The sequence below is a fragment of the Epargyreus clarus genome, unplaced genomic scaffold, assembly GCF_041222505.1.
Source record: "Epargyreus clarus isolate Ecla_fem2 unplaced genomic scaffold, WU_Ecla_fem_2.2 ptg000021l, whole genome shotgun sequence".
Classification (NCBI taxonomy): domain Eukaryota; kingdom Metazoa; phylum Arthropoda; class Insecta; order Lepidoptera; family Hesperiidae; genus Epargyreus; species Epargyreus clarus.
Genome location: NW_027332228.1, coordinates 595,023 through 616,018, shown reverse-complemented (window position 1 = coordinate 616,018; position 20,996 = coordinate 595,023). Strand labels below are relative to the sequence as shown.

General features: G+C 35.0%; 1 protein-coding gene and 1 non-coding gene across 4 annotated transcripts in view; both read right to left on the bottom strand.

Moving 5' to 3' along the window:
• Positions 1–20,467, bottom strand: part of LOC140751037 (uncharacterized) — a 29,932-nt gene extending 9,465 nt beyond the window's left edge. Inside the window, exons 1-2 of one of the 3 annotated variants that reach the window (XM_073084848.1) lie at positions 20,343–20,467; positions 19,635–20,183 (exon numbers count right to left, since the gene is read on the bottom strand). In XM_073084848.1, the coding sequence (XP_072940949.1) occupies positions 19,635–19,727 (93 nt within the window). In that variant the 5' untranslated portion in view covers positions 19,728–20,183; positions 20,343–20,467. Of the gene's footprint in view, positions 1–19,634; positions 20,184–20,342 lie in introns of those variants that run through there. The other 2 variants (XM_073084849.1, XM_073084850.1) reach the window with 2 other exon arrangements.
• Positions 15,146–15,229, bottom strand: TRNAL-CAG (transfer RNA leucine (anticodon CAG)). The gene has a single exon. It is a non-coding gene; the product is annotated as a tRNA-Leu (tRNA).
• Positions 20,468–20,996: the final 529 nt, after the last annotated feature.

Sequence of the window (20,996 nt, the reverse complement as noted above, 5' to 3'; positions counted from 1 at the left end):
TCTTTCAAGATGCATATTTTGTGTCAGTATGTAAATACGATTTAAGCTGTAACTACATATTTTCAAACCACCATTTATTTGTTTTATTTATTACCATAGCAGAATAAATAGATTGCTTATGATTTTAAATTGTAGCTGTCACCCATGGGTATCTGTACGACACACTGTAATCGTAGATAACCCAAAGAGAACATTAGTTCCATGATCATAACGTACCATGATGGGGGCTGCCAGACCTAAATTGTATACCTTTGATATAAATGGTGTGTCTCACATTTTTTTTTAAATACTGTAGAACCACAAACTAAGTTATACGGTCAGGCCGGAGTCAGTACTAGAGATTACAAAAACTAAATAGGGGGTTTTGGATTGTTCATGCACTTATTTAATAATATTTTTGTAAAATTTAACATTACAGCAGAGTGCTTCACGCCTTCCTAATTGTCGACGATACTTTAGGTACTTATATGCCGAGATCATAGATTAGTAAAGATATTTCGCCGCCTTGAAATTGAATGAAGCCACAAACTGCTTATTTTAGTAAGTTCTTTTTTGAATTTTTGATTAATAAAAACATTTTTAGAGAAAATTTACGAATAAATGACGTAATTTATGTAACTAATACTGCGTAATTTATGTAATAAATAAATAATTATCTCATACATTTTAGGGACATTTTAGCACGGAGACGTGGCAAAACTTTTTTACGCAACTATTTCAATTCACAAAACTAGGTACATTTTCTTGTTAGGAGTGAATAATCTTTACTAATCTATGGCCGAGATATAACAAGGTTTTTAGCCATCATCAACGAGACGACGACAGTCTGCGACGGTTGTATATTAGCTCCCTTATATAAAAGTTTGACACTACGATAAGATACTACACGATACTGCAGTGAAGTTACGTGATTCTTATTATTTTAGACCGTCCTTATTAGTAGTATATCTATGTTAGACTAAGTTAGTCAACACCTGCTTGGAGAAAATTCCCATTTAACCATAGTGACATGAATTTGGGAAAAAAATTGAAGTGTTATCTTTATAGGCAAAAAGATTCGTTGTTAATAAAACAGTATGACGGTAATGTTCAACAGTATTTTCTTAATTACAATCGACAATCCAAGCACATAAAACTAGTTCCATTTCCAACATAATGGCTGTGAAAATCTGCGAAAATCCTAGCGCAGACTTAAATTAAAGTGAAGAGGAAAGCTCTTAAAATATGGACGTTGGATCCCGAAGTTGGCGAGCAGTTTGGAGTAATAAAATGGGATAAAAGCTTTTCAGATAAGATGAGTGGGCGTGGCTCCAGGTAGGCGGGGCGTCGTGGGCGGGGCGAGGAAACTATGTCACGCTTTGCTAAGCTTTTATTATGTAACCCTCGGTTCTAATACTATGTATTTTCTGAGTTCTAGACTTTAGTTTATCTTTTAGCAATGTTGTGCTATTTTATGTTGGTTTATCTTATCTGTTATCTTTCTCCTATTCCCTCGAGTTTCGAATTGCGTTGGATATCGAGAAGAATAAATTGAATCGAGTGCTTTTGTTTGCTTTCAAAGTAGATGTTCTATTGTTTTCGAATTATTTCAAGAGAGTTTGTCTTGCAAGATAAACAAGTTTTTATATAATTTTATGTTTTTTTTTAAATTGAATAAATAAAAGAGTCCATAAATATTTTTACAAAGCATCAGAGAATAAGCTTAAATTTCGCAGGGTGTGAAATGGTCATTGTCGTCAAGCATCTACTATCTGTATGTAACCCAAATTTGATATCATCATCATCATCATCATCATCAACCCATTACTGTGCCACTGCACGGGTCTCCTCTCAGAATGAGAAGGATTAGGCCATAGTCCACCGCGTTGGCCAAGTGCGTATTGGTAGACTTCACATACCTTTAAGATTTGTTTTTTTATAAATCTCTCAGGTAAGCAGGTTTCCTCACGATGTTTTCCTTCACCGTTTGAGCAAGTGATAGTTAATTTCTAATACGCACATAAATTTGAAAATCAGAGGTGCCTGGGATCTGAACCTCGGTCCCGTCGCTCGAGAGGCTGCGTTTCTTAACCACTAGGCTATAACTGCTTTTTTATCAAGCAAATTTGATATAGGTAATTCATATACTCCTTAGTAGGTAACGCCTTATATTTAAGTCTCCCTTGCCACACCCTTCAAATCAGAACATAGCATCTTAACACATACGAAATAATCGATCATGATAAGAGAATATTTATTTTAAGTTGGCATATCTATACCTACTAGTACATACTAGAATAACCGGGCTTCACACAAAACATAAATAACGAAAATATATTTTATACAAAAAATATATTCTCAACTTCCAAAAGAAGTATTTTAATTAAATAACAATCAGTCTTTATTTTCTATATCTACGACAAACGATCTCCTTGCCAGAACCACTTCATTTCGTCTACCACTTAAGCAAGTCTTGTCTGAAAACAGCTGAAAGCCCAAGGTATTTTTCCAAGTGTGTTTTTCTCCAAAGTTTAATATTTCATTTTATTTTGTCAAGGCAATAACGCACCCCCGCCGCGTAATTCTTTCAATTTCATCATGTATATTTAAATGAGGTTTGTATTACAGTCTGTAGCGACGCTTTAATATGTACGGGAACATTCTTATTATCTTGTTGATGATACGTTTCCACTGCCTCACGATATTTCAAGTTATTACACGGCAAAATTGACGTTCATTGATCATTTATTTATTGGTTTACTTACATATTATGCTTACTTATTATCATGCAAACATATTATGATCCCGGAGTTAGAGAATACGGTATAAGTATTTTTTATATTGTACACCCGTCTGCATTTTTCTTGCCTACTAAACTAAATAGAGATTGAGTTCCTACGTACACCTGGGGGAGGCCAGGAGCGTGCTACACTATGTTGCTTCAATGCGTATTAGTGTAGTATTAGTTTACATAAAATATTAGCTGTTTCTTATATCTCCCGCTTCCTTCAACGTAGTAAGATAACATAGATATATGGCAATTCTTAAGTCTAATTATGGGCGTTATACTTACACAAAACATTAAATAAAGTCATCAAATTCCTCAGATTCTCCGTAATACTCCGACAAACTACCAAACATGTTGTGTTTTTATTATATAGGAGTAGCAGACAAGCATACAGTCTGCCTGATAGTAAGTGGCTACTGTCGCACATGGACATTTGTAATTGACACCAGATAGGATTAAATTACCTGAGGTCGTCACAGAACTGGAAGCTGGAACGCCTCGGAAAAGTATGTCTCCCTTCCCACACCCTTCAAAACAGAACACAGCAGCACTTAACACTCCTGTTGTTAGGAAGAAATAGGTGTGGCGGTGGAGCCGCTGGAGTTGAATCACAAAGGGTTCTACCTTCAAAAAACAACAAGCGAATATACAGCAATATTTTTATTAAAATTATGTACCTACTTATAGGTTATTTATTCCTACAGATAATGTCACGTCATTTGCCGTGATACAGTGTGAACAGTGCAAAGCAGCGGCGCGGCACATTTTTGCAATTCGAGCGACGGAGCGGCGACGTGTCGGGAAAATCTCTTTTTGATTTATTTTTTAATTCTCCATCTCATTTCAATTTATGAACAGCGTCTCCAGCATTTGTACCTGTCCCAACTTGTCTCTATGCTAATGTTCTATTTATATTACTCTAGTTCTTGTGGTTTTAATGTTCTTTTTTATATTAGCATAATAATATACTGATTTAGGTGTATTCGTAGATGAATGTGAAGTGTAAATTTCCGCGGCTTTTTATATTATGTAAAGTGGTAAAAGCTCTACCTTAAATAATTGTAGATTAAATCTTAACTCAGTACCTACACCTATACTTTTCAGTAATGTGTATGTAAAAAATTTGAAAGATGTACCTATTTGGCGTAATTGATATTGATTAGAAATAAATTGGTGATTTATGTTATGAAAACGAAGACCTCTTAAGAACACCCAAAATATACGTTTATGTAATTAAAATTTAAGCAGTTAAAGCACAGGACCAAGAAGCAAGTAAGCTGAATTTTTAAGAAAATTTGAAAATCTTACCATAAGATAAGAGGGAGTGCCGCAAGGTGGCGAGAAAATAACGTAGCAAGTAACAGATGATCTTCATTTAAATATCGGAGGGACCAGAGGGCCGAGTAAGTTTTACGAGCTGATTCAAAATAACTGACAAAATAATTTACTTTTTAAATTTTAGTAAATTTTACAACTTTATTTAGGTACTCTTTTAACTAGCCTAAACACCACATACATTTATGGAAAGTTATCCTTAGAATCTATAATTATGTAATTAAATTTTAACTGTTTATGTAAGAAATAATTGATTATTTGATTTTAATAAATAAATAATGCCTTTAATTGAGGTGGCTCAAATTAGCCTTTGTCCAAGATGAGATTTTCAGCAGATTATTAAATTTTCTAGAATATTCTTATGACAAATGTAAAAAATTACCTAAATCAGAATATAACTATGAAGAACGGTAAATAGGGTTAGATAAAATGAGTATCACATAATATAAGAAAGAAACAACCATTTATTAAGTAAGCATGCATGTAATCAAAAGTAATAAAATTAAAAACAAAGTTATAAAGGTATATATGTCTAAATACACTTGTCTACGTTGGATTGTAAATTAAACACTCTCAAAACTTAAATATACTGATTTCGCTCATACAATCTGAACTTTACTGACTGTTTGTAACAAAAACAAAAACTTATTTTATAGCAACATTAGTAAAACTGAAGAGGTATTGAATCTTAACTTATTATCGCTAAATCTTTTCGCCAAACTCCCAAGCAATAAACAATATTAAAGTTAATTATCTGTAACGGAAAGTATTCACTATTGTACGCCCTGCTTAGACTAGTCCTGCATTAGCGAACGAGTTTCACATGTTGACTTGTTCGTATGTTCACATGTCCGCATGTTCACATGCTCTCGTACGGTGGCGCCAGTCTCGTTGCGACCGGCTAGTCCGTTCGACAGTGAGTATAGTTTATAATTACGCTGTAGCAATTATAATTACGATGTTCACTATATTATACCTGGAACAAAGAAAGTTGAGTTATTTCAGTAGAGTTTTTACAGCGTAACCAATGAATTACTACAAATAGCGCACCATATCTATCTATCGCTTAGTAAATACCACACCACGGTGCCATGATCTACAATTGAAGAAAGGCTACAAAGTTACTCAATATGAGAGAAGGATTTATTTGCTTTAGTTATGAATTAGCAAAATGGCAAGTACCTACTACGTACTTTTTGTCAAAATTAGTGTCAGTAGGTCGCAGTCGTATGTTATACTACAATTATATAATAGGGATCCCCGAGGACCAAGTTTAAATACTAGCATTGAGTTCTATTAGGTGGAGTGTGAATTTAAAATTTTGGAAAAATATGAATTCCAAAAAACTTCGTTACGTCTACGCCAAGAAACTACACAGACAACATCGTTAAAGATATATTACAAGTATAAGATAAAGCATACTCACATACAAACTAACAAATAAGCGCGGAGGCTGGTGGCAGCTCCGGGGGAGCGGCGCAGCGGCGCGCGGGCCAGCGCGCGGCCGGGCGGCGTCGCGCGACGCCGGCGGCCGCCGCACCGGGCGCGGGCCTGCCGCCGCCGGCAGGAACTCCTGCCTACATGATGAAACAGAGTTACTTGAAGTCCTCGAAGGTAACATGCAACTGAGCATACGCAATTAAGAGATGGTTACTGCACTAATAATTAGAAGAATTGCGAAAAATGAGAGAAGAGAAAGTCAATGGTATAGTTATAATCTGAAAATTCTGAAATATCTTAATGGGAGCAGCAAATAAGCGTACAATTGTTATTAACACCTTATTCATATAGACATCCATGTGGCGGTGGTGCACTTGGACCATGAATTGTTTTAGTGCCTAAATTTAGAAGACGCGTGGAAAGGATCGGTTAATAAAAATTAAGAAAAGAAGGAATTGTAAAATGTTCTATGAACTTTATATGTAGGATAAGCATAAACAAAGAAATTATTAGATTAATTAAAGGAAATTTGATCTGATAGGATAATAAATAAATAATTAGAATAAATGATAACTTACCGCGTGGCTGCAGGCCACGGACTCCGCGGGCACCCTGGCTCACTACAACAAAATAATCATATATAAATAAAACAAGACTATAGAAACTTGACTAGGCTTGACTTGATGATGAGGGCTGGATTTCACTACCAATAAATATGTATAACAGAAGTATACCATTACAAAAATAATAGTTAGAAACGATAAAACGGCATCTTGATTTTTAAACCAACAATAAAACTCTCAAATAAGGTTGAGTATTAAGAAGATTTCACTGGATATAGAAGCACATGGTGTTAATGTATTCACAAGATGGCGTCTAAAGTAATTAGATCAAGAAGAAAAATACTCACGTCCCGCGTCGTCGCCCGAGTGCGACATGCGCACGCGCTGGTTGACTTATATAGTGCGTAATAACTCGTAAAAGGATATAAGTGATAAAAATATTCTTAGTTTTGTGTTATATTTCTTTTATGACAATATAGAAACAGAAAATGAGCATCTAGTCCACCTGATGGTAAATGGCTACTGCCGTCCATGCCCATCTATAATCAACCCCAGATATGATGGACGGCGTTGTCCCGGAAGACTAAGTTGGAACGCCTTGAAAAAGTATGTCTCTATTACGACACCCTTCAAACTAGAACATAGCATCGCTTATCACTGCGCTTACGAGGCAAAGATAGGTGTAGTACTGCCTACGGAGTTAAATCACAAAGGCTCTTCCGCTGTTGTTCAATTGTTGTTTTAAAAACTATACAATTTGCGTTTCAATGAAAACTTATTACATTAGGTATGTTGATGGGCAAATATTAAATAATTCGCATATATCAAAGAATTTGAATTAAGAGTACAATTCCTACACAAAGAACCTGTCATACGAGTGCCAATAATGTGATAAGCGTTCATGATATAAATGTGGCACCAATATTGTCACACCTTTATTCTGTATTACGGCATAAATCTGCTTTTCTAATTTTAACGGCATAGGAAGAAATACTATGAGGCATTATAATTGAATTCTTAAGGGCAGCGACGTTTCAGGTACGGCTTCTGTCCTATTTGTGAGGCGATAGTGACAAATTAAATTTGTCACTTAAAACAAACTGTGGAAAGGGAGTTTCACCGCTACACTTTTGTAGTACTATTTATTACGACGACCATCATAGTCTTTAAGAGTGGCAACGTACCTGTGATCGGCTTCAAGTAGAATCCCTGTCCTATATAGAGTTGATTAAGTCTATGGACATGCGTTGCCATTTCAATTCAAGGTTTAAAAGAACGATTTAACTACTAAACTATTTCTATTTCTTTATTTTCTCGATGATAGTTCTATATAGTGTTGTGACTAAATAAGAAATGATATCGATTGCATATATTTATTATATGTATTTTTAACAAAGACAAATACAACAAAGCTTACGCCGTAAGAAAAATAAGTTAATTTACTGACGTTGATACTGCTAAGCTTGTATATTTCGAAAATTTTAAAGAAGTAGGCATTATTAATCAATAATTTATACGTGTAACATCTTGTAATGAAATATAATAGTATAGTTAATTAATTTGTACAAAAGTATCCGGCAGTAGTTTAGTTTCTTACATTTTGTAAAAAAAAACCGGGTTCGTTATCGTGTTACGTTTATCGTTATAGCTCCTATAGTAATCATTATGTGTAGCACATCACTACCTGTCCATGAAGTACAGTATTATCTGTGTGATATTTTAACGTAAACAACACAAAATTACATGGGCGTCCATCTGTCATCGAGAAAATAAAGAAATGGAAATAGTATAATATCTCGTTTGTTTGTTGTTGTTCTCGTTGTTTACTATAAAAAAAACAAATCCCTACGCGTTTCCAAAGCGAGATTCTCAAGATCGTTAATTTTTTTTACAATAAGTAAATGCTTTAATAAATTTTTAAGTTACGTGCTTTTTAAGGAAGATAGATGTGATGATAAGTTTTTCATTAGAGAATGGTCTAGAAATTTCAAACTACCTTCAAAATTGTACATTTTTCAAAAGTTGTTTACACATTCCTATCGTAATACAATATAATGTAGGCACCAAATTTAATGTTAATTCGGTATATTTTTTTCAGCTCTTTTCAAAGGCTTCGATTGAAGAAGTACAACTACCATAACTATCGGATCTAAGAAGTCCTTTTACAAGGCTGGGAACTGTTTATATGTAAGAAATGTCATAATATTCTTCATTTTGTCATGATGTAACTTGGTTTTGGATATTTTGACAATATTTCTTTATCAGGGCCGATGTGCATCCAAAGGCAGTGATCCAGGTGCCTAGAGGTTTAAATTCGACATTAATTCGGGAGGAGGTTTGCATGACTAGTTACTAAAAGTTATATACTTATAAAAAAATATAACTTCATATAACGATAAAGGGAAATAGGGAGGAAACCTACACGTCTGAGATTTCTATCAATCTAGAAGTCTATCAATCCGCACTTCGCCAGCACGATGCACTATGACATAAATCCATTTCACTGTGAAACAAGAGTGTCCAGCAGTGGGACAATAATGGGCAGACCCATCGCGGAGCTCGTAGAGAGCTACAAACACCCCTTAAGTTGTATCTCGTAAAATTGACGTCTCTTTTCTTTGTTTTACTTCAAAAAGATCTTGCCATAATGTCTGTTACATTATGGCAAGATAAAGTACACTAAGTAAAGATACACTTCAAAAAGATCTTGCCATAATGTAACAGACATTATGGCAAGATCTTTTTGAAGTGTAAATTTATTAATTTAAGTATTTAAGTATTGAAGTTATTAAATAAAGTAATAACATAATTGATATAAAACACTATCTACTCTTAATTTATATAACTTTAACACTGAATGATAGGCAGCTCATAGCTTAAGCAAGAAATTTCATTTATCAGTTTTTTATAATAACATCGTAGGCAGATTAATAGGTACCAACAAAAGATTTTTGAAAATGTATATATACGGAAAAGTATAGGCAGTTTTAAAAAAATGATTTGCTTTGAAACGGTTACGTTTTTGAGACATTAAGGAGGAATTATGTAGTTTTGTAAGTCCCAAAAATACGTCGGCAGACTTTTTGGTACTGGTAATTTTTAAGCATCAGTGAGTATAAGAATCAGTCAGATGGTTTGCTTTTTTAACTTAAATATAAAATAAACGTAATGACATTCTCAACCAAGTTTGATCAAAGAAAAGCGAATGAAAAAGCTTTCCACTCCAATCTGCGAGCAAACATTTTTCTTTAACGAAGCGTACAGTAAAGCGGCCATTTTCACGACGATGGCGGCCAGTAAATTTAATAATCTGGCATCTTCCCAGAGACAAACGTCCACCCACCACCCTGGTAATGTTCGGGGAGATCGCTGGGCGGGGCCTGGCTTATAAGGCGTGGTGAGGTTAACCACGCCCAGCCGCATGGGAGGAGCTCGTTGTTTTCCCAACTTTTCCATAGCTCGTAATCTATTCCAGAATAAATTGCTTCGTTGGAACTATAGTTACGTAACACTTTATTGCCACTCGAGATAATTCGGTGGAAAAGCTCAATTTAGCTGGAGTTTGTTTGGACACTTCAGACTACTCCATTTCTCTTTGTAATTAGTTCTGGTTGCTTTTATCTCCTCTACACAGAGATTTCAATATATATTTTAGATACCAATTTAACACTTGGTATTTTGATATAGGTAGGTGCCATGTAATATGATTCAAAAACTAGGCCCCTATGACTTGACGTACACGTTACAAACATTGTTAAATGTTGAACAACACTAATTGTAGGTATTTTTTCATTTGAGTATCCCAGCAACATTATTTGTCTAGCAGGTATAGTTATATACACTTATACATGTTAGTACCTATGTGCGTGTATTTCTTGAATACACGATTAAATGGCTTAATAAATATACATAGTTTTTTTTTTAAATCACGTGTCTTCAATGATTTCAGAGGATCTTGATTACATGAAGAACCCTGCCACACCTATTTCTATTTTTTAACAGAAGTGTTACCTTATTTAAAAGGTTTGACGGGCCATTAACGCTTTCGAGGTATTCCGCCTCAGTCCTCGTAGGTTTATGATAATGCTATTTAAAGTTTTCTACAGATGTTAATTCAGCATTGATCACCCACCATCAGGTGGGCTGCAAGCCGTTTTACCTTTCAATTTTATAAACAAACTTATAATTTAGTAAAGTATTCGATCACTAATAAGCAGGTAATTATTATGTAGTAAATTTATGTCTACAATAGTGGCTACGCCGTAGTCAAGGTGTTATTTTGGAAAGTTTCATTAAAAATATTGCATTACTCGTGATTAACAAAACAATAATGATATTAAATATTAATTAATTAATAAAGTTTAAATATTGGGCTAGTCATTATTATGATCACTTAAGCTTTTGTTCGTAATCTTAAATGTTTGATTGGCACTATAATTCGGGTTACGTTATTTTTATCTCTTAATTAGACATCCTTTGGCAGGAAGCTTTATCTTTATAGAAAAGATTTTACTTAGATATATCACAATATAGATTACTTAGGAAATTCAATTAACATGTCGTCAGAAATGGTTGATGCGTTTTAGTATAAGTATTTTTGCTATTAAAAACGCGTCAGGCTCTTTGAAAAAAGATGCATATTAGTATAAAAACTATGAATTTTTTTTTTAGGAATCAAGTAAATTGTTTTTTGTATAAAAGGGAGATATTATATAATTATCAAGTACAATAAAAATGTAAAAAGAGGGTCGGTTATTGATTTAACTAAGTTTTTACACTTTCTAAGTGTTAATTATCTTGACTACACAGTTGTGTTAATTGTATTTGAAACAAAACACTGACTAAAAACTATGACGTTTTATCAACATTTCTGTTCTACATTCATTCAAAGCCTAGCTAAGGGCTATGATATAGGACCTGACTCCTCGTTGCCATAGTGTGTGCTTTGCCAACCAACCCACACGAATGACTATTTTTGAAGGAAGATTACAAAAAAAAAGCAATTTTAATTAATTTTCAAATTAACAATTACTTTAATTTCATTTCATTTTCGTACTAAATCAAGTAGAACCTTCAAAAAGTGAAAAGTTATTGGATTTGAACCCGGTCATAATTTCTAGAAATAAACATTTGTAAGACCTATCTTAAATCGGACAAAAACATAAAAAAATGCTACAAAATAAACAATTATTATCTCTTCGAATGTATGTATAAGTTTCTTAAAAGAATAATATTCATACAAGTTTGGCTTTTTATACATTTTTAATTTTTTACAATTTTATGTTGCCTTTTGTAATTAACTTGTTTTATCGTTAAATACATTAACGGCTTTGTCGGAAAATTAAAAACAACAGGGTATACTACAAAAGGGCTGCAAACAAATGCAAATTTGTTTACAACTAAACATTTTTCGGTGCCATTACCGACCAAAACCGTACACTTGCTGCCAAATAAAAGTAAAATGTTTTTAAAAAGTACTTTTGTTACAAAAAACATGTTTTTGTGTATATGTAATTAACATTCTTTGGGACGGAAGATCTATTCGAAGAGATAATAAATAATCTTGGCTTAAAATACGTCTTCATTATACAAAAAAAAAAACCAAAGTGCGAGTAGCTTCTTTTAGTTTAGACGTTTAACCAAATTAGTAATTCAATACTATCGTAATTTTCAAATTCTTAATACCTTTTATTTATAGTGAAGCATAATGGTGTAATAAGTGTATGTTGTAGTATTTTAAGTGATAATTAAAATACTATACAATTTTCTATAATAATACAAAGCAAATCAAATATAATAAACTAGTATTTTTATTAATCAAAAGACAATCATTAAAAACAATTAATACAACTCAATAATAAAGTTACCTCATTTATACGAGTTATATATTCTTTCGTGTCAACAGCACATGAGAATAATCAAATTCGAGATAAAACTGTTTACTGTAATATTTATTATTCCGATCGCGTAGAAGTATCTATAAGAAAAAATATTGTAACTGAAAATTTTTAAGTGCCTTCGTAGGCCTATACAAAAAGTAAATACATGTGCATTTCATTTGATTATGATAGAATACATGTTCAGATCAGATACATAGAAAATATCTTTACAACGAAATTACACGAGTTTGTCCTACAAAAATATGAAACAACGACGGTTATACGGTTACGACGGTTATACTTTTTATGAGCACGAATTGTACTTCATTTGTCGTTTCCTCTGCCTCGCTCTACAAAAAAGACAAAAGAGGAAAATCAAGGAAGGAGGACATTTTCCGGCTTCATTGTTTTATATACGGACATATTTTATTTACTAAGTGGCTACTTTGAATAAAAATGTGGTTTGGTCCCGTTAAAAAGTACAAAATGCTACGGGTGCGTTACTTAGAGAGATTTATAGGCGCCGAGGTCCCCTGGGAGATAGGGATGCTGTAATGTATGGTATACTCTTTTGTTCCAATTGTCGTTTCGTCCTTTCCTGTCTAAGGAAATGTGAAATTGTTAAATGTGTTGTGTCATTTTTGTACGTTTCCTTAATTAGTGATGTTCTGGTAAGTTCATTTTCCATTTTGTTATTTCGGTCTATTAAAAATGTTGAAGATTTTTTATCACACTTTCCGAGGATTTTTTTTTTGTATCAGTAAGTTATATGATATGTGGTCACAAGTAGACGTGAACATCTGTTATCAACCCCCAATTGGATTGGTTTCTACGAGTATGATGTTCCGCAGATACTTCCGTAAGTAGATTGCTTAAATGCGTCCTTACACCTGTGCACTAAATATAAGTTAAACGCCTCAATGTTTTTGTGTTGTAATATTAGACTAACTGGATTTACTCCAATAAGTTATAAACTAATACATATATAAAAAGAAATAATTAACGAACAACAACATACGTTTTTGATTATTTTAAGTGCGGTGTGATATCAGTTCAATCGTCGGAAAAAACATAATTCCATTTTAGTAACACACAATTTAGTTTTCCATTTTAGTTTCAGTTTTGCACCGTTTTGAATCGTGAAGAATTTTTCTATGGAGGTAATGGCAAGTATGTACAGAATCTAGTGCCATTACACACTAGTATGATACACGTGAAGAGCCAATAATCGCGAGAACACGATCAAAGCCCAGTGGGCAGTTTAGCATGAGAACTTGTCGAAATAGGTACATTACTTGGATAATTAATACGTATAGATACGTAGCGGTGTATTTGTGTGGATGTAGGTTCTATTTATGTAGCTTGTACTTAGTTAAACAACTAACCAAAATGTTTCAAAATGTCTACACAATTAATAAATTATCGGCTTAATAACATCTTTTTTCACCTTTTTTTCAGATGATGCGTGCATGAGAATAGCTGAGATAGTATTTATTTATCGGCAAAAACTAAAAGTCACAAATTACTGAAAGAAAGAGTTAACATGGTTTCAGTTATTTTATAAAGTTAACGTTCAGTACTTAACAACTGATAAACACATAATATTATCTTGTCACAAAAATCTTTTTGTAGGCCTCGAACATTTGTAATGGAATAAAAGCTTAACCACGTCCATAATTACGTTTACTTACCGTATAAATTACTGAATAAAATTTTATACACCGTCTGCACACTAATCAACGTTTAAGACATTCTCGACACAATATTGTTTTTGTCCACAGTTTGCGTGGTGGAGCTGTGTCGCAAGTAGCAAGCGCATCGTGATCTGTACCGATCGCGGATAATCGCGCGTTGAGCAAACAGTCGCCCGACGCGCACGGACTTTAAACAGAATAGTAAGTACAGCGTGTTGTTTTTATTTATATTTTGTTAGAATAGCTTTATAGAATTACATGATATTTTATGGCAATATAATAATATAATCAGCATTGTAAATGCAGTTATGTATACAAGGTGAATTTTTTAAATAGGCCATCAGGGCCTAATCCGAAAGTACTAGAAATAAAGTAAAATGCTGGAAGAAGTTAAGAGGCCGATTTTGATAAAAAATAAAACAGCTTCATTTGATTTTTAAAAATCAATTTCCTTAGCCGGGACGAACGAGTTCATTGAGGAAAAAATAAACACACCCTGTATTATTCAATTCTATTGGGTTGTTCGGAAAGTCATTTCGTTTATTTTTGTGAAAATGAAAGACAATTTTCGTATAATGAATAAATATTTTATAAAATTATATATTGTAATCTGCATGTATTAAGCCATCTTTCTGGTAGGAACGTGATTCCACGTTATTAATTTGTTTGGTTAATTCATGCTAAAAACTGTTGCAGGTGATTTTTGACCTCTTTATTTCAAGTAAAGGTTTTACTGTCCAAAAATATTGCAGTGATCGGAAAAAGTAATAATCTAAAGACGCCAGATCTAGAGAATATGGAAGGTATGGTAGAGTAACTTATTCACTTCAAAAATGGATCATTTTCGTGACGTTTCGGGAGCAGATCATAGACGTCAACGCGACGACGCAAATTTTTCATTGTGAGAAATCGGTGGACTCATATATTATCGAACTTCAAGCTTAAATCCAAGCCATTCAAGTGGTCATAAACGGTTTATTTCTATAAATTTAAACTCTGGCCGATCTCACGTATTGTTATTGGCCGGTTTGCATTAACTAATGCCTTTATCAGCCTTAATCGGCCTACCAGAACGTGGTGCATCTTCGACTTCAAAATTTCCGGATCTAAATTTTGTAAACCAATTCTGCCACTGGCGTACTGACGACACATCTTCTCCATACCCATTAGTTAATTTTTTTCTGACTTTAACAATATTTTTACCTTTTCTATAGTAAAAAAGTAAAATATGACCAAAGTGCTGCTTATTGCTCTCCATATTTAAAAGGGCACCCACCAAAAACTATTGCATAAAACCAATTGAACTTATTCACACACAAGCCTTGCTATATCAGCTGTTAAACATATAATGACAATGCGACTTACGTGTGAAGTTAGCTGTGAAAAAATACAATTAAATCCTCTATCGGGAAAAAAACTAAATTACTTTCCGAACGACCTACAATTTGGAAATTATAACAAAATAGTTGTCAGAAGTGGGATTCGAACCCACGCCCACAGAAGTGGACTCCGACCTGAACGCAGCGCCTTAGACCGCTCGGTCATCCTAACATGTGTACAATGCTGCAAAATTGCTATCAATTGACCGTCATATTCAATTTATACGTACAAAGTACATACATATATATGCAATTGTTCAATACAAATATTATTTTTAGTATACCTACCATGGAAACGTATTGTAATACTGACTCCAAATTCAACTCGATTCAATAAAAAAGTTGTAATATAATGAACTGTAGGTACTATAGCGATGTATGTACATATTATTATTTCTTACTAACTTAAGCAATTGATAACTTAAGAAAGTAACAATTAACTGGATCCAGATATTGGGAGAACTTATTATACCTAAATAAACTGAAACCGCCTATCGCTATAAATACGCATAATGTATCTATATAAAAATGTCTCAATTGCCCGAAAATATTATAATATACGTAATTATTTTTCATACACTAGTAGAATCCTTTGTGGTAGGACTTTGGCGTCACCACCGCCAAATCTATTTCTGTCTCATACAGCAGCGTTAAGCGCTGCTGTGTTCTGGTTTTCTGGTGTGGTGAGGGAGACAAACCTTTACGAGGCGTTCCAGCTTAATCCTTAGCGGTAGCGTCGCATCTGTGGCGAACATCAGATAGAAATCTAATCTTGTCTGAGGTTGATAAACTATGTCCATGGGCGGCAGTATTCATTTTCTATTAAGTGGACTGCATACCTACTCGACTGCTAGTCGTATATTATAAAGATGGATGTTTATAACTAGTGTGGATATAATTTGTCTGTAGCAGCAATATCTTTATTTCTGTTTTAAAAAGCGTCGTAGTACTTTTTTCTGCTGTAAATGGTGTAATCAGGTCAGTCAGGAGTAACTTACATGTGTTCGTATTTAGTCCTCAGAACCTGTACGATACTAGATACTGAAGATACTACAGAAGTACTCAATTCGAAATTTAATTGAGTAAAACCATTTGCTAATTCTATTGCATATTAATATCACCCTGTATACACGGACCGTGGGAGTAGGAGAAGCGTGCGCGCGCGCCGGTTAGCGCCTCGAGCGTCGCGCAACCGCGCATTACCGAGACGCGGCTTCCGATGTGAACTGCGAGCTGACACTATATTGCTCCTCGACGATTCCTATATCTAACAGGAGATTCTGAATTATATTTTATTTTGGTTTATATGAAATTTAAGTAGTACGAGTTTATAACCTTCAAATCGTTAGTTATCAATGTCGGTCAATTGTTTTATTAAACTTCAAAAGGATTGCAATATTAAATGCTAGTAGCTATTGTATTTACCAATCAAACTATTACACAGTGTTACTTAACATTGCCGTTACAAGGAAGAAGTAGGTAAGCTGCTTTCGTAGAAGAACGATGAAGTCTTTTATTTTATTATCTTTAATTATTGAGTATTAAGTGTTCGTGTTAAGTTTTTTGAAATAAATAATTACAAAAATTCCAGAGCCATGTCATACCACAGCTTTTTCATTAATTCATCTAGATATAAAGTAAATATGTGGTCGCTAAGTGCAGTTTATGACGATGTACAACTAACCCCAAAATAACACAAATTCTACCTCAATTGCAAGTGTTTTACTTGCTAGTAAATTAGAAAATCTCTATGCTTGCCTGCACAGATTTTTTAACTAGAATATATCATTAAAATTTTGTTGCTAAGAAAAAGGTGCGGTAAGAAAAATGTTTTGTAATCAAAGTAACCTATCCATTACGTTGATTACAAAACTTTAGAGGATAATAACCGTGTGAAAGTGACAATAAAGTAACATCTATAAATTTGGTTTAATGTGACATCATTCTAGATAGCGAAACTTTTTTCACGCACTATTTTGTTCGCGAAACAATAAGTGTTATCATTTCCTTTTTTGCAAATGTGGAAAATCGCAATGAAGTGGTACCAAGTCGTTAGAAGTCGCACATAAATCGCCCGGCGGCTGTCGTGGGAACGGCGATGATTTATAGTTACGACTGAGTGAATATGATCGTTATTTCTGACGTATTCACTTTTAGAGACGATTTTGTCTGTCTCTGGTATCATTTGATTTATTTTTAGACTGCCTATGTCTATGATGAGTGTGCTATTCGTAATTTCTTTCCTCATACACGCGATTCACACGAGTCGAGTCGCTCTGTTAATGATGCCCATGGACATCCGTTATCAACCTCAGATAAATATAAGTCCTACTTGAGGAAGGTCACAGCTGCGTTCCTAAACCTGATGACTGAGTTGAACTAACCCTTTAAACTTCCACAGAGCAACGCTGAACATTTGACAGAAAAGACTATGATTCCTCTGGAGTCACATTTAAGGAGCCCCTATCAACCCTAGCGGACTGTATCAGAACTGATTGGAAATGTATGGGTAAATACGTAAACAAATACAAAACCAGTCATTTTTGTAAAAACGTAAAAACTCATACTAAGTGAACTGATGTCTTATAACGATTACGTCAATGCTGCTTTCTTAATATTCAGTAATTATTCGAAAAAAAAATGGCTCTCGTCAATCAGTTCCTTAACAAAACTAGGGTCATAATCGTTAGCCTTATCAGCTGCTAATGACCGGTACTGCGTGTGTTCTGCACTTATGAGGCATATTTATTTCCCGACCTGTTTCAGACATTCGACTTAGATTATGGCAAGTTGGAAATATGGTATACACTTTGTCGATAAGAAGAAGAGAATAAGCATCTACGTAGAATATCATAAATTAAGTAGGCATTGCAGTCTATGGATGTAAACTAGAATGTCTCATTAACTACTAAGTTTAGAAGTTTGCTTAAAAAAGGCTAAATTATTTGCAGCAAATAATAATAAGATTAAATGGTGTTACACACGTGACATTCCGACTTTCTTTTCCTCAGCGGTATCTACTCGTACCGCTGGACAGGACTGGACTAGAGGACATGTATAGCCTAATAGTAAAATCGCAAAAGTGGTAGAAAATGGTTAACATGTGGTAGAACCAGTATGATTCGATCGGGAAAGGACCACTACCACACGTATTTCTGGAGTTTTTCGTGTTTCGTTGGAAGGGTATAGATGTCAGCTGACTTACATAGAGGTGACCATTTTAGATTGTAGTAGTGGCCACGCAAGTGTGGTGGGCTTTAGATAGAATCCTTGTTCTTTATAGAGATGGTTACATATGAGTCATATGTAACCAGCTCTATAAAGAACAAGATGAACATATGAGTCGTATGTAACCGGCTCTATAAAGAACAAGGATGACAATGGGCGGCAGTGGTCACCTACCATCAGGTGGAATGTACGCTCGATGGTATAAAAATGCATCGTGGTCAGAGAAAACTCCAATGCTATTTAGGGTCGATTTAAGATGTTTATTATTCATGGTCAGAATATGGCCATTCCATTAGGTGAACTATAGGCGAACAGTACCTATGATTATTTCATATTTCAGTTTCTTTAATAAAAAACAAAATAAGTTGTTTCCGCGTTTCCCCAAATTAAAAATAAAATTGAATTTTTCACCTAAATATTTCCCTTTTCCACAACCTCCATTGAAAAAACAAAACAAAGATCCTGATTATACATTCACGAAAACATACGCGTAATACGAACCCATTATCATACATCCAATTCAAAATCAGAACTGCATTCAGATTGGATAACCATACGTCACGACCTGGTGTGTCACCCAAGTAATAAACACCATTCGAAAACATAACGCTATAGGAAACCCACCCTTATTTCGATTACCGAATGCCTGTAAGATTTTTAGGGAGAGGTAAATAAATCTGGTGCGCTGCCGTGATGTCATTTCCGAATGTCGGATGTAAGCGTTGGTGCAGAAAATAATATGTCAAGGGGACTCTCACCTATGTGTTGGTGGCACTGGTTTTTGACAAGACAATTAAAAAGTTTTTTTGGGAATAACACAAGGGAACAGGTACAGAAATTGATGCCTCGTAAAACTTAGACTTCTAGGGCATGCCGTAATATATTACTTCTTGTTTTGATGTAGTCATGGTATATTTATTTACTTCAGTTTACTCTTACTTCACGCTGAGGGAACACATCGTGAGGAAACTTACATGCCTGAGAATTCAGTAAAAAGGTCCTCAAATGTAAATTAAATTGAGCACGTACATTTGGCTAGACCCTAAATCTGAAACCCATGTCCAGCAAAAAGGATCGATCATGAGTTGTTTGTACTTTTAAAACATAATAACTCAGTGACTCAAAAGTTGGTACGAAAAATATAAACCCAAAAGTTTCGTTTGACTTCACCTTCCTCTACACGTAACTCCCTTTTACTTTGGTCTCTTAAATTCTAAACATAGATCAAAGTATCTAAATGGATCGGAAAAATGAATGTAAAAATATTCACAAGCAAAGCACGGTCCGCCATTATTATTTCGTCAGTTGAATGCGACACGCACGCCGCCTGGCGGCCGCGCGGTACTCACACACTTCTCTGACAGCATCCGCAAGATGGCCGCCCTCGGTCCCGCCGTCCCCGCCGACGCTTCATTGCACAAAGCACCGTAACAAAACTGCATTTTCTCCTCAACTTCCTTCCACAAATTCAAAACTCATTTGCATAAATAACCACTTGAATCTCTCAGCTCACTTCCGCACTTCGCACGCTAGCGACAAACGAACCGAACAGTACCGATTCAAACCCAACGGTCGTCGCACGCACTTCACCGATTAATCACTGATCACTAATTAGCATGACGGAGCTATGTCTTCTACGACAGCGGACCGTCGAATGAAAACCTCCACCATGTTGTTACTGAATTTTATACTCCATCCCAGTCAGCAGAGCCTCCAAGTTTGCCTCCTTCAAATTCGTTATGCATACAGCACCAAGGGCTGTTGAATACCGTTCGCGTTTATTTATGAACAGGCAAACTTCTGGTGGCTGGTGGGACGTACGAAATACAATATAGGCTCGCCTCCCGGCTGCGAGCTGGTAACTGCCGCGCCACGCCGCCCGACAATGCATACGATCGCTGAAAAAGGGCTTTTTATGTATTCAACTTCACAACTCTGTAGCTCATCTGCAAGTCGTATTATGGACCTAATTAACAAGTTAATATGGACGATCCGGGGCCCGCGTCTGCGCACAGCCGCCGGATCGTCGATGTTTGCGGAATTTTTAAAATACTCACGCGTGTCATCGCTGCACCGTCTCGCAAATCGAAAATCCAACTTTTCAAACGATATTTACATTTACCTTTGCGGAAATTCTTTTAAATTTCGCCGTGGCGGGTACCGTTGCGTTCGCGATTGCGACTTTGCAATGGTAAGGAGCGTTCAGAAATTCCGCCCCGCCCGACACCCCCATCACAAAGTATAATGATATCGTCGCCGGCGTTATTATGGGAGTCGTCATAAATATTTCATAGAGGAACGAGGGCAGTAATGACCGAGTGACCGCCGATCGTCGGTGGCTCTCGTCACGACGGGTGGTCGCCGCGATCATCCTCAGTAAAAACTCGCTGTGCCCTTTCGTAATGGAACTCACAAGTGTCATAATCGACACCATTTATAAAGCTACGAGCTATAAATAAAGTCATAGTCTTAACAAATTCCCATGATACATTTCTGATTAAAGAATGTACCCTTCATTAGCAAATCAATACAATATTCTTTCTCAACGAAATGATTGAACAAGTCAATTCAACAATCTATTTGTAAATTATTCGAATAGAAGTTGGATTCACCTTAGGATCCTACCTAAAGGTACGATCTAAAGAAATATTCACTCATTCATTCAACGTTGCCTAATTACTTTTTTCATGAAATTTAACACAGAGACATAA